Raw genomic sequence first — 17,940 nt, 5'->3', positions numbered from 1 at the left:
AAGAAAAGCAAACAAACAGACAGACAAACAGACAAACAACCTGGAGCCCCCCCCCCCCCCGCCCCAGGCCTCTGCAGCTTCAGAGGAGAGATTTGTTACTACCATGTGAGTCTTTCCCTTTGCTTTGGGTTCTCTCAAGTTGTCTTCCTAATTTTTGCTTTTGGTTTTTAGACTTTGAATTGTGCTACATCGCAGTCCATGAACGAAAGTTCTTCTCATGTGATAGGCTCATCTCCCAAAGACCCCCCCCACCTCCAAATGCATCACTTGGGTGATGAAAAACTGAAAAGGGAGAGGACCAGATGGGTGGTGGTGGTGCACCCTTTAGTCCCAGCACTGGAGACAGAAGCAGGTTGATCTGTGAGTTCCAGGCCAGCGGTCTGGTCTACAGAGCCAGTAGATAGCCAGGTCTAAACAGAGAAACCCTGTCTCAGAAGGAAAGAAAGAGAAGGGAGAGGACACAAATCTTCAGACCTAGCACGTTCTCATGAGTTCACAGACTTGCTCTCTGTCACTCCCAGAGGTGCTATTTTCATCAGAGAGGTGTTTTAATTAATTTTGGCTACCATATTTTTCAGTTGTATAATTTCTATGTAATGCCTCCCTAAACAACTTATATTTCTTTGGTGAGAATTTTTCCTGTTTGTTGTTTTAAGATCATGACTATAATGTATCAGTGTCTGAGTCATCTTGGTATTGCCGTGATACCATCTGAGATAGAGGCTAATAGCAACCGTGGATAAGGCTCTTCTAGGCTTCTGCTGTGATTTGCATGGAACTATTAGATGACACAGAGGAACCTCTCCTCCTGGGCTTAGGCTTGTTGAGAAATAGACGCCAAGATGGAGCTAGACATGCCAGAGACTTGATGGAGGAAAATACCTGTGAAGGGCAAAAGTATTGAGGGATTGGTGAAAGATGCTGCCAAAATATCGGAAGGCAGGATGGACCCTGTGGTAGGAGACAGGCAGGAAGAGTGCTTCTTGAATAGTCCCTGACACAGCATAGCCCAGGACTTTGTCACAGTTAGGACAGAATGCAGGTGGGATAGGAGAAGGGCAGAAATTTCTTACTGGGCAAGGGTAGTTTTGACACTTACTAGGTCAAGCTAACAGGAGAGTAACTTCCCAGTGACTCTAACTTCATTCAAAAGCAGAGCAGTGGAGTCAGGGATTCACAGTTTGACTCTGAATAATCCTCCCCACATTATCACAATCCTCTCCTTATACCAACAGGTTCTACTCTGCCCCATCTCCACAGATCCTGCCCTTGGGTCATCACAGACTATCTTTAAAGCTCTGCAGAGGAGATGGAGTGGTGGCAGCCTCATTTTAACTCGGTCTTATCAGGAAACCCTCCCCTTTCTCCTTCCAGCTGACCTTGGGTGTTGTTACGTGTGCAGGGCCAAAGCAACTGTTCTCTCAGAGCTCTGGATTTGGTTCAGGCAACTTACAGAGTCAATGTCCTAATGCCCATGTGCTATCTGTTTTGTGCAGGTATGATTTAAGTTTGGATGAAATGAGAGCTTTGACAAATCAGCGAGCGAAGTTTGTCCTAAATCACCCTTTGGTCAAGCGTGTATTTCAGGAACAGGTAAGTGACATCATTATTTTTGCAGGAATGTGTGTGTGTGTGTGTGTGTGTGTGAATATTTATCTGTTTCTGTAGTGTGTTCCTGTAAGAAAGCAAGGCATGTGTTATTTGCTTTTGTGACTTGTGTAAGCTCATGGCCTGAACACTAACAAAGCCGTCACAAAGCAGAGTATATTCTGCAGCTCCCTTTCTGCTTTAAGCCCCAGATTGGGTCAGCTTTCCTGGACTCCATATTTACTGTTAGGTATAATCTTAAAAAGAGCTTCTCTGCCGATGCAAATAATTCCAATCAGACTGTAAAGTTGGGAGCTTAGCCCCAGCCCCTGGCCTGGGAGTTGCATTGCTCTGGACTCTAAATGCCCCCTCCTTGGGAGGGGGTCAGGACCACTCTCACAGGGTATTTAAGTGGCCTCCTGGAGGAGAAACATGGGCTCCCTGCTGTCCTGTCTTGCTCAGCCACCCGAGAGCGTCTAACTTAACAAAACGATGGACATTTTGATTTGGTTTGATTTGACCTAATTGGATTTCTGCGGAGTTACTCTTATTCTTATCACAGACCAAATAAAAGATGCCCACGTTTAATAAATGCAGCGCTCCCAGGTGGCCGGGAGAGCATGGCTAGAAGGGAGGGGGCGGACGGCCGGGGGTGGGGGAGTGGACTGGGCACCTGACAGGAGGAGGGGGACACACACACACACACGGACACCATGCAAAACCCGAGACACGTGTTCTTTTCCTAGGTGGAGGCCTAAATAGCCTGTGGGAGCGGTCCTGACCCTCCCTGGGGAGGGCTCAGCTCTTGGCAGGCTTCCCGGAGGGGGAGTCCGTACCAAGGCAACCCCCAGGGGGAGGGGCCTTAGGATGGATGCCAGGGACTGGGGTGAGACTTCCAATCATTTGCTCCTCCCAGGCTAGAGAAGAAAAGATACACAGAAGTAACAAAATGTCCAATTATAAAACTGATATAACTCAGGTCATCAAATAAAACTTGCTGACAAATGAGAAACAACTCATTAAAAAGAAAGTTTGAAACATTTTAGACTTGTCCAAAGTTTATGAGTGTTGGTCATCTAAAAATTGCCATTTTTATTTTACTGGTACCGTTTTAGTCAGCTTAGCCTCATGATAGAGAAGGAAAGGAAGAAAGACGATGAGATGGGAGATTTCCTCTGTAACACTAGCGTTAGAAACTGTCTACTGTAGCAGTTCTATATCACGTCCTTTCTGTTCAGCTCAGTGACTTCCTTAGAGGTACTTTCCTTGTAAAGAGCCACAGGGGAGGGGCCTGAATGGAAGACTTCAGTGTGGGAGATGCTGAGAGCAGAGAGTACCTCGCAGGAAGCTCGGCCTCTTCCTGCCCAGGGAGTGATTGAAGATTGAGAGGTGGGGGTCCTCCTCTTGGTAACTCTCATGCAGCGCCAGTCAGCGCTGGATGTAGTAGGGTTCAGATCCAAATGAGAATAGATCCTCCAACCCCCCACCTCCGAGTAACGGTCCTGGGGAGATGTAGGGGCTGACTTGAACATTTCAGGGGCTGATTTCACTGCCTAAACACAGATTTCCCTCAAAGTAGTCAGCCATCTTGAAGTGGGTGGCACTGCCCTTTGGTGGAGAGCACGTGGAAAGATGTTCACTTGGAAGTGACAACCCCTACATAACAGAGCACATGGATGGAAAAAGCAAAACAAAACCATGTTTCATTACAGCTCTTGCTCAAGATTTTAAAGTTAATAAATTGCCAATCAGTATACACTTAGAGTTGTGAGTATTGACACCGTATAAAAGGAAACATATAATTTGGGGCTCACAGTTGCAGAGGGTTCGAGTCCGTGGCCATCGTGGTGGGGATCATGGCAGCAGGCAGACAGGCAATGGTGCGAGAGCAGAAGCTGAGAGCTTGCACTTTGATTCACAAGCGCAGGGCAGAGAGAACTAACTGGGGATGGCTTTTGAAGCCTCATCTCCTGCCTCCAGTGACACACTTCTTCCAACAAGACCATTCCTTCTAAGCCTTCCCAGAGAGTTCCACCAACTGGGGTCTAAGTATTCAAATTAATGAGCCTATTGGGGGCAGCTCAATTTGTTTTTAGTCCTGCCATTAGAGACCAGAATTTATTCATCCACTGTGGGGCTGATGGGAAGGTCGACTCCTGGCATGAGACCAGCCCTCTGCTCCCTTAACCAGCCCATTACACCTGGCGCTTAAACTAATGCCAACACCCCAGACCCTGATGTGGAAGTTGATCCTTTAGTAAGGCCTGAGAACTGCTTTCCTACCTGCTGAATCTGGAGGAGCCTTTGTAACCAAACTCTTAATGAAGTAGGCTAACCCGGATTCAGGTACCTCCCTGTTTTTATAACTCCCCTAGTGGCTCTAGGCAGCCTGGACCACTTTCTGTCCTGGATGAATGGATCTAATTCCTCCATAGGGCACAGGAGTGCCCTTGAGTAGCCTTCTGGTTCATCTTCTGTTACTTATTTTGATGAATTTGGTTCCCCTCTCTGTGTGAGTCTGGAAAAAAAAAAAAACCAATGAAACCAAAGGAAAGCAAACTAGCTGTCAGTCCAGCAGGCTCATCTCACTGGGCAGATGTCAGGAGACTTGGCAGTACATCTGTGTTGGAAGGTTCTCGGATCCCACCCTCAGACAGCTGGACAAGCTGCCTACATCGCAGGATCCTAGAAGTGTTACATGATTCATTCTGCCTTTCAATAAAAAATATTGAGTCATGGCTGTCCTACCCAATCAGAAAGCATACTGGGCTCTTCTGTCTTTTTCTGGCCCCCGTGACATACTGCTGCTAACGTTCATGGGTGAGCCAGTGAGTTCAGAGGCAGAGTGTAAGTGTAATGACGATGTTTTCAGGCACATGAGTAGGGAGCCTCACTTGTTCCAGTTCTCCACGGACAGTTCACAAGCCAAGAATAAGCCATTAAAAATATTTCCATCCTGTCTCTTCTCTGTAAGACAAAATGTTTCAATAATCTTAAAGGGGAAAAACACTGAGACCAACTAAAATGTGTGTGAGTGTGTGAATATTTCTCCCTCCTCTCCCTCCTTCCCTTCTTCCCTCCCTCCTTTCCTCCCTCCTTCTCTGTCTCTCTCTCTCTTTATTTCTCACTTTCTATATTTCTCTGTATCTATATGTTTCTCTTTCTGTGCCTCTCTCTGAGCCTCCCCCACCCGTGTGTGTGTGTGCGCGCGCATATAAACACATAGGATACGCAGTGTGAACACCATCATTGCTTACTGTACTGGCACCTCTTATACACTGGTCTCTAGTAACATCAGTTTTGTGTATCTCAGCCAAGAACTTTCTTGTTTCTCTGGCAATTTCAGGATTGGGTCCTAGGTGGAGGAACTGCGGACTCTCTATCTCGATGAAGAGATTAAAACCTTGGGGTAATTGTCCTCTTTGTGGCAGGACTAGAATGGGAGTTTTCACTCCTTGCTTTGGAGCTGTTATGGTTTGCTGTGAAATGTTCTATGGGCTAGTGCACTCGAATCCTTGGCTCCCATCTGAGTTTTGTTTTGGGAAGTTATGAAACCTTTGGGATGCAGAATCTAGGTGGTGGCCATAGCCACTGGGCAAGCCTTGAGGGTTTCAACCAGACTGTCTTCCAGTTCTATTCTCTTTTAGTTCCTGATCTGCTCAAGCTTTTGCCACCATGAATTCTGCCATGCTTTTCTTAACCTGCCATGACCGACTGAATCCATGAACCAAATAATGCTCTTCTTCAAGTCGTTTCTGTCAGGCGTTTGCCAAAGTGGGAGAAAAGTAACTAATATAGGAGCCCGGTCATGAGTGGCAGCATCTTTAGAGACAATTGTCCCTGGAAGCTGATAAAGACTGATGGTTTCTACCATCATTAAAACAAAGAATGACAATACAAACTTAAAACTTACATAATTTGCAGCAACAACATTAAGAACTGTAAATGGGTAATTGTGCTAAATATTCATCACGTTGTTCATGGTGTTCCCAAGTACAGGCTAAAAACAAAAACAAACAAAAAAGAAAGAAACTGGTAATTGAATTGAGGTGAGTTGTGTCATTGTACGCAAAACTAGTAGAATGTATTCAAGCCCAGGCCATTGACTAATAGGCTCTTCAGTCTGATGCTACTATCTATTACAGTCAGCTGGGGAGCATTAAAGATTCTGCTAACAAGCCCCCATCCCTGATCCAGAAACTATCTCCAGTTAGTAACTTCTCTCAAAGGAAAGTTAGTTTTCTCCTATAGAGCCACACTGGTTATACAAACAACACTTAAGGGCAGGTCCCATGCGCAACAACAGATGGTTAACATAAAACAAACTCAGTAGTATTTTGTTTTTGTTTCTGTTTTCTCCTAATTCTTTGTCTGGGCACTTAAAATAAACCTCTTTTGCTTATATACCATGGTTTCCAATTTTGTGTTTTTATAGGATTTCTGTGTGTGTGTATCTGAATTTGTATGCTTTTTTTGTCTCACCCCTTCCCCCATTTATTTCTTTCTTTTGTTTTTAATTACTATTATTATTATTATTATTTTAGATGCCTGCTTGTTTTCTAATAAGAGAAAGAAAGGGTATGAATCTGGGTGGGTCGGGAAGAGTTAGGGGAGGAGAAACTATAATCAGAATATATTCAGTAGAAAAAATATATTTTCTTTTTATTGTTTTTATTGAGATATATATTTTTATCCACTCCCTTCCCTTCCTCCCCACTTCCCTTCTATCCTCTCCCATGATCCCCATGCTCCCGATTTATTCAGAAGATCTTGTCTTTTTTACTTCCCATGTAGATTAGATCCATGTATGTTGCTCTTATGGTTCTCTTTGTTGTCTAGGTTCTCTGGGAGTGTGAATTGTAGGCTGGTTTTTCTTTGCTTTATGTCTAAAAGCCACTTATGAGTGAGTACTTACTATCTATATTTGTCTTTCTGGGTCCGAGTTACCTCATTTAATATGATGTTTTGTAGCTCCATCTATTTGCCTTCAAATTTCAAAATGCCATTATTATTATTACATTGTGTAAATGTACCACATCTTCTTCATCCATTCTTCAGTTGAGGAGCATTTAGGTTGCTTCCAGGTTCTGGCTATGACAAATAATGCTGCTATGAACATAGCTGAGCACATGTCCTTGAGGTATAATTGCATCCTTTGGGTATATATGCAAAAGTGATTATTTATGGGTCTTGAGGAAGGTTGTTTCCTAATTTTTGAGAAATCGCCATACTGATTTCCAAAGCGGCTGTACAAGTTTGCACTCCTACCAGCAATACAGGAGTGTTCTCTTTACCCCATATCCTCTCCAACATAAGCTGTTATTAGTGTTTTTGATCTTGGCCATTCTTACAGGTATAAGAAGGAAACTCAGAGTTGTTTTGATTTGCATTTCTCTGATGGCTAAGGATGTTGAACATTTTAGATTCATCTGTTGAGAGTTCTCTGTTTAGATCTGTGCCCCATTTTTAAAATTGGATTATTTGTTTTTTTATGACCAATTTCTTGAGTTCTTTGTATATTTTGGAGATCAGTACTCTATCTGATGTGGGATTGGTGAAGATCTTTTCCCATTCAGTAGGCTACCATTTTGTCTTGTTGACCGTGTGTCCTTTGTTTTATAGAAGCTTCTCAGTTTTAGGAGGTCCCATTTATTAATTGTTTCTCTCAGTGTCTGTGCTACTGGGGTTATATTTAGGAAGTGGTCTCCTGTGCCAATGTGTTCAAGTGTACTTGCCATTTTTTCTTCTATGAAGTTTAATGTGGCTGGCTTTATGTTGAGGTCTTTGATCCATTTGGACTTGAGTTTTGTGCATGGTGATAGACATGGGTCTATTTTCATTCTTCTACATGTTGATATCCAGTTATGCCAGCACCATTTGTTGAATATATTTTTTTTCACTTTATATTTTTTGCTTCTTTGTCAAAAAATCAGGTGTTCATAGGTGTGTGGATTGATATCTGGGTCTTCCATTCAGTTCCATTGGTCCTCCTGTCTGTTTTTATGCCAATACCAGGCTGTTTTCAGTACGGTAGCTCTGTAGTTGAGTTTTAAATCAGGGATTGTGATGCCTCCAGAAGTTCCTTTATTGCACAGGATTGGTTTTGCTATCATGGTTTTTTTGTTTTTTCCATATGAAGTTAAATATTTTTCTTTTGAGGTCTGTGAAAAATTTTGCTGAGATTTTGATGGGCGTTGTGTTGAATCTGTAGATTGCTTTTGGTAAGATTGCCATTTTTATCCAAGCGTGGGAGGTCTTTCCATTTTCTGGTGTCTTCTTCAAAGTCATACAGGTCTTCCACTTGTTTGGTTAGAGTTATTCTAAAATATTTTATGTTATTGGTGGTTATTGTGAAAGGTGGTATTTCTCTGATTTCTTTCTCAGTCCATTTATCATCTGTGTACAGGAGGGCTACTGATTTTTTCTAGTTAATCTTGTATCCTGCTACATTACTGAAAGTGTTTATGAGTTGTAGAAGTTTCTTGGTAGATTTTTTGGGATCACTTATGTAAATTATCATATCATCAGCAAATAGTGAGAGTTCAACTTCTTCTTTTCTGATTTGTATCCCCTTGATCTCCTTTTGTTTTCTTATTGCTCTAGCTAGAACCTCAAAGTACTATATTGAATAGATATGGAGAGAGTGGACAACCTTGTCTTGTTCCTGATTTCAGTCAGATTGCTTTGAGTTTCTCTCCATTTAGTCTGATATTGGCTGTTGGCTTACTGTATCTTGCCTTTATTATGTTTAGGTATGTTCCTTGTATCCCTGTTCTCTCCAAGACCTTTATAATGAATGGATATTGTAATTTAGTCAAAAAAATACATTTTCAATAAAAAATTTCTTCTGTCTAGACTTTTGCCCCAACCAATGAAATTGGCATTTAAATCCACTGGGTGAATCAGAATGCACCTGGGGTTTAATACTGCTGTGCCAAACGTTGTCTTCCTGGGGCCCTTGCAGTATTCTCCCAAATTGTTCCCATCATCAGTTGGTCTTTCTTCCAGTCATGGTCCATGAAAGGCTCATGAGGACATTCTAACTCAATATTTCCTCTCCCAGGAAGGAGGCAGCTGGGTGTCAGACAATTCTTGGCCATGTATGGGGCTGACTGGGGACTAAATCTTGGATAATGATACCCACTCATGGCTGCTCCGTACCATCTTTCCTAAGTCTATCTGTAAGACCCTGTGCCACCATCATCCTGTTAATCTGCACAGGGAGGGACACTCAAGTATGGTCTGAAGATCCATGGGCATCTCTGGGATGTTCGCAGGCGCTATGTGAAAAGTAAATGCCCAGTTCCCTATGTGTGCATTGCAGGGTTTGCATTACAGACTAACCCAAATGGCAACTCACAGCAAAAGCAGACAAGAAAATCAAGGGTCTTTAGTTAGGTCAGATATTCAAACAGTTTGTAAAATGTAAGATAACTCTATTCTTCTTACTGATTCTTTTTTTATTTTGGAAGTTATGTTACTTATAGAGCTATTTGCTTTGATATGCAATGAGTTTATTGTTATTTGCAATGAATAAAGTGCCAAATTTATCCATTCTAATTAATAATAATATGGTAAATTTCTAGATATAACCACAAAGAAAAGCTCTCAGTAGTTTTTCTTCTTTTTACATTTATTACTTACTTATTTATTTGTTTTGTGTGTGTATGTGTGTGGACACACATGTGCCACGGGATGTGTGTAGAGGTCAAAGGCAGTTCGTGAAAGTCGGTTCTTTTTTTCCACCATGTGGCTCCTGAGGATCAAAGTCTGGTCGTCAGGCTTGGTGGCAAGCCCCTTTACCAACTGAGCCATCTCCCTGGCCCCTCAATCGTGTAAAGGGGTTCAGGGACCTTGGAGTTTGAGAAGCACTGACTTAAAGCACCAAGAGTTTCCAGGAAGTTCACTCTTAGGATCTTTGAGAGGACTTGGAGAAGACCCACAGTCTGATACCTGTGTTTATCCTAATTATATATTACTTTCATCGGAAAACTCACTTTTGGGTGTTTTATATTTAGAGAGAAGTGGGTTGGTGACCAAGATGGTGTGATATTCTCAGGTCAGGTCACCTCACCTCAGAAGGTGTTTGAGAATGGGGAAAATGGTTGGTGGCTTTCCCAGAAAGTTGTGAGTACATTTCAACACTCTTGCTGGGCAGGAAATTTGTCCAGAGACCAAAGAAGTCAGTCTGTCGTTGGTCCTTCAGAACATCTCATCCTGTTCAGGCCCCAAACACCAACCCCGGTCCTTATTGGTCATCTGGATCGTGACAGAGAAGCCTTCCCCCACCAGTCCCTGTGTTGGCTCCCGACTTGCTCTCTCTGAGATCTTTCCTCTTTGACCTTGGCCTTGGCTTCGTTTTTGGCCCTCTGGCTTCTGTTTGTCCTGGATCCCTGGCTTTTCCTACCAGGCTGTGACAGCCCGCCCTGGATCTCGGTCCTCTGTGCTGCTTTTGGCAGGAGTCTTTGTCCCAGCTCCAGCTCCACAGACTTGGATGCTGGCCACTTGGCCAGCACTCTGGCCAGGCCAGCCCTGGTCCCATGGGATATTGTGGAAGAGTTGAGCAGAGATGACAGGATGGAGTGGACTGTTTATAGAAGTCCCTCTGTGTAGATTGGCATTCGAAGTGTGTTGTCATCTGTGAGGACCACAGGGATTTCTTCCAAGAGCCTGCTGGGGAGTGAGTTGCCTGCCAAGGGACTCCAGCTGGGATCCTGGTGCTGCTGCTTATTTCTTGATACTGAGATCATTCTTCATAAATAAAATCTTTTTATTTGAAAACCTAATTATTATGTTTGCAGTAAAGTATTGTGTAAAAGGTAACAATAATTATGACTTGCTACCATTTGTTAGGTTCCATCTGTGTGCCAGGTGAGGTAATTTTACAGTTATTGACTAGCTCCTTTTGTGAGCCAAACACTAAGGGGAGGGAGTAAAGCAGGCATTTGTAGAGCTTATAGCTTAGTATAGGAGGAGACACTGTGGAGTAATAAATATATACATTTATGGCACATCATGCAGTGACAGACGTGTGACTAAAATCAGACATAGGGTGGAGAGAAAAAAGATAAAATTGTCTTTGCTGACAGATGACATGATCTTACTGTAATAATTCCACAGTAATAAGTGAGAGCTAGTAAATCCAGCAAAGTTGCAAGATAAGATCAATACACAGAATTATTTTTCATTTCTGTATGTTAAAAAGCACAATCAAAAGTAAATAGTTTTATTTACTAAAGCATGAAAATAACACAACACTGGGGGATAAAATGAACTGAAGAGGTGGAGCACTTACACACTGAGGATTACTTGGAGGGCATCAAAATGTTCCTTCTTGTTGATACAAAGCTTTATTATGTAGCCTGATTGACCCGGAACTCTCTTTATAGACCGGGTGACTTTGAATTCACAGAGATCTACCTTCTGCCTCTGCCTTCAGAGTACTGACTGGCATGCACTGTCACGCCTGGCTTACAATTTTGTGCATCAAGGTGATATGGATTGAATGTATCCCTCCAGACTTCCATGCTGGAAACTTAAGGTCCACCAGAGCAGTTTTGAGAGGTGGAGCTTCTAGCATGTGGTTAGAATATCAAGACTCCGCTCCTGTGTTAGTCAGGGTGCTCTTCAGAGGAACAGAACCAATAGAATAAATCTCTCTATATATAAGAGGGATTCATTACTGCAAATTTCAGGATGTGGCCCAGCTAGTCTAATCATGGCTTTTTAGCAATGGAAATGTCAATAATTGATTAGTGTTCAGTCCTGCAGGCTGAATGTCTCAACTGGTTTCAGTGTATGCCAGGATCCCGAAGAAGTAGGTTCCAATGCCAGTGAAGGAACGGACTTGCCAATGAAAGCCAGGGCAAACAGACAAAGAGCAAAAGCTTCCTGCTTCCACATCCTTTATATAGACTGCCACCAGAATGTGTGGCCCAGATTAAAGGTGGATCGTCCAACTTCAAGTGATTTAAGAAAAATCCCTCACAGATGTATTCAGCTGCCTGGGTTTTTGTCATTTCCAGATGTAGTCGGCTGACAACAAAGAATAGCCATCATAGCTTCCATCAAAGGATGAATGCCATTGTCTCAGGAGTGGGCTAGTTATGGGAGTTGGTTCTTTGTAAAGGGTGCATTTTCGTTCTGCCTTCCACCATGGGATGGTACAGCAGGATACTTGTCAGACGCAAGACCTTCAGCCTTGGACTTTCTAGGCCCCTTAACTATAAGAATAAATTTCTTTTCTTTATACATTACCCAATCTCAGGTATTCTGTGACAGCAGAGCAGACTGAAGGAACACGGACATCAGAGTGAAGAGACAGTCCGTGGGATGGGAGAAATACTTGCAAATCACGTTTCTAAGACAATCATAAATGTAAGGAACTCACGCAATTCAACTACAAACAACTATATTAAATAACAGATGACATAACCCCCCTCCCGCCTTTTTGAGACAGGGTTTCTCTGTGGCTTTGAAGCCTGTCCTGGAACTCACTCTGTAGACCAGGCTGGCTTCAAACTCATAGAGATCTGCCTGTCTCTCCCTCCTGAGTGCTGGGATTAAAGGTGTTCGCCACCACTTCCCAGCTAGATGACATGATCTTATATGTAGAAAACACTGACAACAATTTGTTTTTAAATGACCAAAGGACTTGAAGAGACTTTCTCTAATTAAAGTATAAAAATGACTTGTCTCTAATTAAACTATGCAAATGACCAATAAATACACAGAATGATGCCTGATATTAATCATTTGAAAATCAAAGATCAAACCTGCAGTGAGCTACACATTTCTTTACACCAATGATTCTCAACTTTCCTAAGGCTGTGACCCTTTAATACAGTTCTTCATGTCGTGATGACCCCAACCATAAAATTATTTTCAGTGTTATTTCATAACTGTTATGGATCACAAATATCTGATATACAGAATAGCTGATATTAGACCCAAAGTGGTTGTGAACCACTGATTTACACCCTTTAACACAGCTGTCTATAAAAAAATGAGACAAACCCTCAAGGATGTAATATGTGAACCCTTATGTGTTGCTGATGCTGGATAAAGTCATGTAGCCTCTGTTTAAGACACTATGGCATTTCCTTAAAAATTAAACGTTTTGTTAAAAATTAAGTCACATGATACAGAAATCCCATTTCTTAACATATGCCCCAACACTTGAAAGCAGACTCAGGTAAATGTTTGTATCTATGTGTTTTGGTCAGAGTTATCTACAGGAGCAGGGCTTTCCTCAGGACTTCTTTATGTCAAGGCTGCCTGGAAGGTGCTATTCAGTTACTCCGTCCCGGAAAGACCCCACAGACCCTTGCAAGCTTGGTTCTTAGTTGATTCCAGATCCAACCAAGTTGACAACCGACATTTTCCATCACACCACGTCAACAGCATCGCTGTGCACAATAGCTAATGTCTGTCAGCAGAGGGAAGAATGAGCAAAATGAGGCAGGTAATGCCAAAAAGAACTAGGTTTTAAAAGTAAGGGAAACTTGACAGCTGTTACGTGGCTGACTCTTGCAGACATTGTGCCTAAAGAGAGTGAGGCTGTTGTTACTGTGACTCTGTGAGAGGTGTGTGGGGTAAGCAGAGTCAGGGAGACAAAGACGAGAACAGTGGTTGTCATAGGCTGGGAGAAAGGAGGATGAGGAGGTTTTAATTGGTTCAGCTTTCCTCATAGAATAAAATGGGAAGGTTCTAGAAGGACGGAGTGGAGCAGGACATGATCTGATAGTTTGCCAGGAGCCTTCCTAGCTGCTGGGGCAGGACTGAAAATGACAAGAGTTGAGGGGATTTTCAGTCCCCGAACAGAGAGCTGGTGCTGGCCAGGACCAGAGTGGCTGTGGTCAAAGTGGCTGAATTAGAGAGTCTTCTGAAATTCAATTGGAAAAGCAGTAGGAGCAGCTGATGGATGATGAGATACAAAGGGGAGAGAAGGATGAAGACTTTTCCGTGCTTGGCTTGACACTAAGTCAGGAGTTAGTTTTTAGCTATGATCAGAAACTTGAGATGTATAGGGACAGGATGCAGAAAATCGTGAGTACAGGGATGAATTAGGAGCTGCGAAGCTGGATGGAGTCCCAAATGTGTTGACAGAAGAGAGGAGGCTCAAGGACTGGGTCTGGTAGATTCTGGAAAAGGATCAGAGTGAAGACTGGGGTGGGAGGACTGGCTGGAGAAATAGGTCACGAGCAGAAAAGAGCTGCAAGTATTTTTCATATGTTATGCAATACGCTGCACAAGCTGGGCATGGTGGTACATACAGTTACCCAGGTAATCTCATCAGAAAGCTGAAGCAGGAGGGTAAAAAATGTAAGGCTACTTTGGGCTGCATGACAAGGTCTTGTCTCAAAATCATACTCCATCCAGGAAAATCATAAAATTTGATTCTCTATTTTATGGGCCACAGGCCATGGGGCTAATGGTTAGAGAACAGGTTAAATTATCTAAAGTTAAATGCTAGAAGTAACAGAGGTGAAAGTCAAATTATACCTGTATTGATTCCATAGCCCAAATGTGGTAAAGCTCTGCCCCACACAGTCTTTCTGTTGTGAGGGGCAGTGCAAAATCAGCCCAGCTGGGCAAGCCAGGATGGATGCCAGCCACAGGAAGCTGTGAAGGCTTCCACTCCTAACTTCAAGGTTTACATGAAGGTAGGGGAAGCTACTCTAACGTAGGGTGGGAGTCATCCTGACTTTTGGGTATGGGAGCAAGATGTTGTGATTTGGGATGGTCTCAGCACGGGTATGGGTAACACTGGAGGCTCCCCTTGGCATCTTTCTTGCTACGTAGCAAAAGTAGGCTTGAATACAGGACCCAAGGCCAACTATCAGAACCTACCATCAGGACCAGTGAAGGGACAAGGGATGCCATGCAGTTGGAGAAATCAGATTTCAGATTTCTGCTGGCCATGTCCAGTTGAGGTCATGAGTTCTGGGCCATACTGGATTTACCACTACACCGTTAATTTCTCTGCTTCCTGCACTGAGATCAGCTTTTTCTTAACCCATGTTTCAAGCCTGCTTCTTCACCTTCTATTTATGCTGTGAAGTTTGGAGAAGTCAAACAATTATAAATAGAGATTATAGAAAAATTCACAAAATTCACTGGAAGAAATGTTGAAAATTTACATTATCAAAGTAAGAGATATTCACTTCAGGAAAATTAAAATTATACATACACACAGACTTATACATAATAACATATATAATTAATAATGGGCTTATGTATTCTAGTGTTAACTTTTTAAGTGCACTTCATATATATATGTGTATGTCTATATATACATATATATTTGTATATTGCCTTTACATTAATTTGGGGTAGTCAAAATGTAGTTTTCTCTCCCATTTTGGAGTCAGATAGATGAAGGTTCATCCTTGGCTTCTTCGTCAAGAAACCCAAGCCCTCAGGTGACTTTCTTGCTTCTCTGAGCCTTGGTTTCCATCACTCATGTTGAAGGGCGCATGGGAGGATCAAATGACATCCCCCCACATGTTAGGTTCTGCATACAGCACTTGGCAATAGCAAGTGCTAAGTGAGCACTCAATGATACTGTGATTTACTACCCGGTTTTTAAAACACAATCTTTCAAAATGTGAAGTGACTTGAGCGATATTTGCCCGAGGACAAACATGGATAAGCCATCATTAATTTCCATTAAGATGATGGTCAGATGCTGGAGTTGGCACTCACAGGAAGGAAGTCCCAGGCACTGAGATGGTGAGGCCAATAGAAAAACTCATTATGGCACGCTGTCAGTATTGACTAATTCTGGGATTACTCTTTGACTGGAAACATTTCCAAATGCAGGTACAAGGGTAGGGACGTGGGAGGCCTCTGTCACCAAGGGAACGTATATCATGTTTGAGGCAAGAATCTGGGAGAATATTGCTTTGTCAGAATGCTGCAGTAATGTTTTCATGACATGGACACTGCCCTTAGATAAAGCCACGGGAATATCACTTTTATCAGCCCTGGGAGGAAAAGTACATGAAGAACATGGCTAGCCTTTGCTACCAAATGTTTCCAGCCTTCTGTTCAGAGCCTCTACTCTGTGATCTTAGTAACTGTCACGGGACATTAAAGCCAGACAGAGGCTACGCCGAAATGATTCAATTTTCTTGAGATGGTACTGGGGGTCTCTGGAGGCTCTCATCACTGGGAAAGGCATGGCGTGAGACTGATTCTGGAGGTGTTCTGGAGCCATCATTACAATTTACTGGTTGATTCCAAATGCCTATGGATATGCAAAGGACCTAGAATGGTTAAAATAATTCTGTAACAGAGCAAAGCTGGTAGGCTCTCATTACATGAGTTCAAGCCTCATTAGAAAGCTTTATGTGACGCTGATAAAAGAGACAGACATAGTGGCTTGGTGGTGGTGGTGCACGCCTTTAATCTCAGCACTGGGGAGGCAGAGGCAGGTGGAATCTCTGTGAATTCAAGGCCAACCTGGTCTACAGAGTGAGTTCCAGGACAGGGTCCAAAGCTACACAGAGAAACCCTGTCTCCAAAAACAAAAACAAAACAAAAAACAGACAGACATATCAAGGGAACATAATTAAGAGTCATGGCAGAAATACACATTTGATTAGTTGCTTTATTCTTCAGAGTTTTGCCAAGGCAACATAACAAGAAAAGAAACATCTTTGTAATAAATGATGCTGAAGTAAATAGAAAAAAGTAAACCTATATTCCCTACTTCACACTACATGCAAAAATAATTAGAGTGTATTATGTAGTTTTTTGGAACACAAACCTTAAAATCAGCTCACGGAAGAACAAAGAACATTTTTTTGACTTTAGGATAGGCAAGAGTTCCTTAGAGAGGTGGAAAGAAAGAGGGGGGGATGGGGAGAGGGAAGAGGAGGGGAAGTGGGAGAGGGAAAACGCATTACCTAGATCCCGTTGAATATGCATAAGCAAAAGTGATAAATTGGTCTTCATTGAAAATGGAAAATTGGTCATGACCTCCCATGAGGACATGCCTCTCACAAATGATCTCCTTCATCCCACTTTAGAAAAGAAGAAGAAACTCGGGAAAAGGTGCCCATTGCAGGTCCTGGTTTCTACTTCATGGATGTGAAATGCCCAAAACGCTATAAAATAACAATGGTTTTGAACTGTGCACAAATGGTAGTCTTGTGTGTAGGCTGCCGTACTGTCCTCCATCAGCCCACAGGTGGAAAAGCAAGGCAGACAGAAGGCTGCATCTTCAAGGGGAAACAGTATTAAGCACCCTCATTTACAACTGGTGGGAACCTACTGCAGGCTGCTTGTGGGTGCGGAGGAGTTCTTGTGGACATGCTAGCATCCGAGGGAAGGCAACACAAATTCCACACTTCCAACAGTTCTGAACCTGATTGATTTTCACTGAGGAAATGGACATGTGTTTCAGGGATACCTCTAGGTTTAGAAGACTTTTTTTTTTCTCCCCAGAGTTTGTAGCAGAATATCACAGCATAGAGATCTGCTATATAAATGCCCTGAAGAGAGTATTTTAGGACAAACTGTCTTCCTTCTGTTTGAAGTTGAAATTACTACACAGATGTGTTTGATGGCATGGACTTCAAGTTCAGATATAATAAAAGTTTGAATTATTGTTTATACATTTATGGATTTACTATCCTTTAAAATGGTAAATTTATAAGACTATATAGTCATTGAGTTTGGTTTGAATATATCAAATGTGAATGAAGGTAGCTATTGATATAGCAGACATATTTAAAAAGATGCAAAAAATACATTGATTAATGATTGATCCCAAACAATGCAGCCAACGCAGCTAGTGCTGCCAATTTAAGGAGAGGGTAAATTTGCCAATAATGGCTATTACTTAAGCAATTAGCTAATTAAAGACAAGAAAATTTATGTGTATAGATGATGTTAGAAATATACGCCAGCAATATGGTCAATCAAATCAAACCCAGTCCAGGTTTCAGAACTTTGATCTGACTTCTTGAAAACGAACCAGCCCAAGCACATACTCGAGTTAACGCCAGGGAATGGCAAACTCCTACTGACGTTTCCCATCAGGTCTAATAATAAACATGGCTGTCTCCTGTGGAGACAGGGGAAGGGAAGTCATCATAATAAACAATTTCAAATGCTCCAAGATGGGTGAATTCAACACATGTGCTTGCACTTAGCTTCAAACTTGTGAGTAAAAATGGTCACAATTGGATGTTACTAGTAACAAAATTATATTCCTTCATCAATAGTGTGAATTATCAGAATGAAAAAAACCATCTCCACCTGATATTTCTAAGGGATTTACTATCACCTATCTATCTATCTATCTATCTATCTATCTATCTATCTATCTATCTATCTACCTAC

General features: G+C 42.3%; 1 protein-coding gene across 1 annotated transcript in view; it reads left to right on the top strand.

The window, feature by feature from the left end:
* Positions 1 to 17,940, top strand: part of Acoxl (acyl-CoA oxidase like) — a 296,568-nt gene that overhangs the window by 22,883 nt on the left and 255,745 nt on the right. The window contains exon 2 of the mRNA XM_057781242.1: positions 1,497 to 1,593. Within this exon, the coding sequence (XP_057637225.1) occupies positions 1,497 to 1,593 (97 nt within the window). The remainder of the gene's footprint in view (positions 1 to 1,496; positions 1,594 to 17,940) is intronic.

The sequence above is a fragment of the Chionomys nivalis genome, chromosome 9 (assembly GCF_950005125.1).
Source record: "Chionomys nivalis chromosome 9, mChiNiv1.1, whole genome shotgun sequence".
Classification (NCBI taxonomy): Eukaryota; Metazoa; Chordata; class Mammalia; order Rodentia; family Cricetidae; genus Chionomys; species Chionomys nivalis.
The sequence above is the reverse complement of the archived record's forward strand: the minus strand, read 5'-3'. Positions and strand labels throughout refer to the sequence as shown.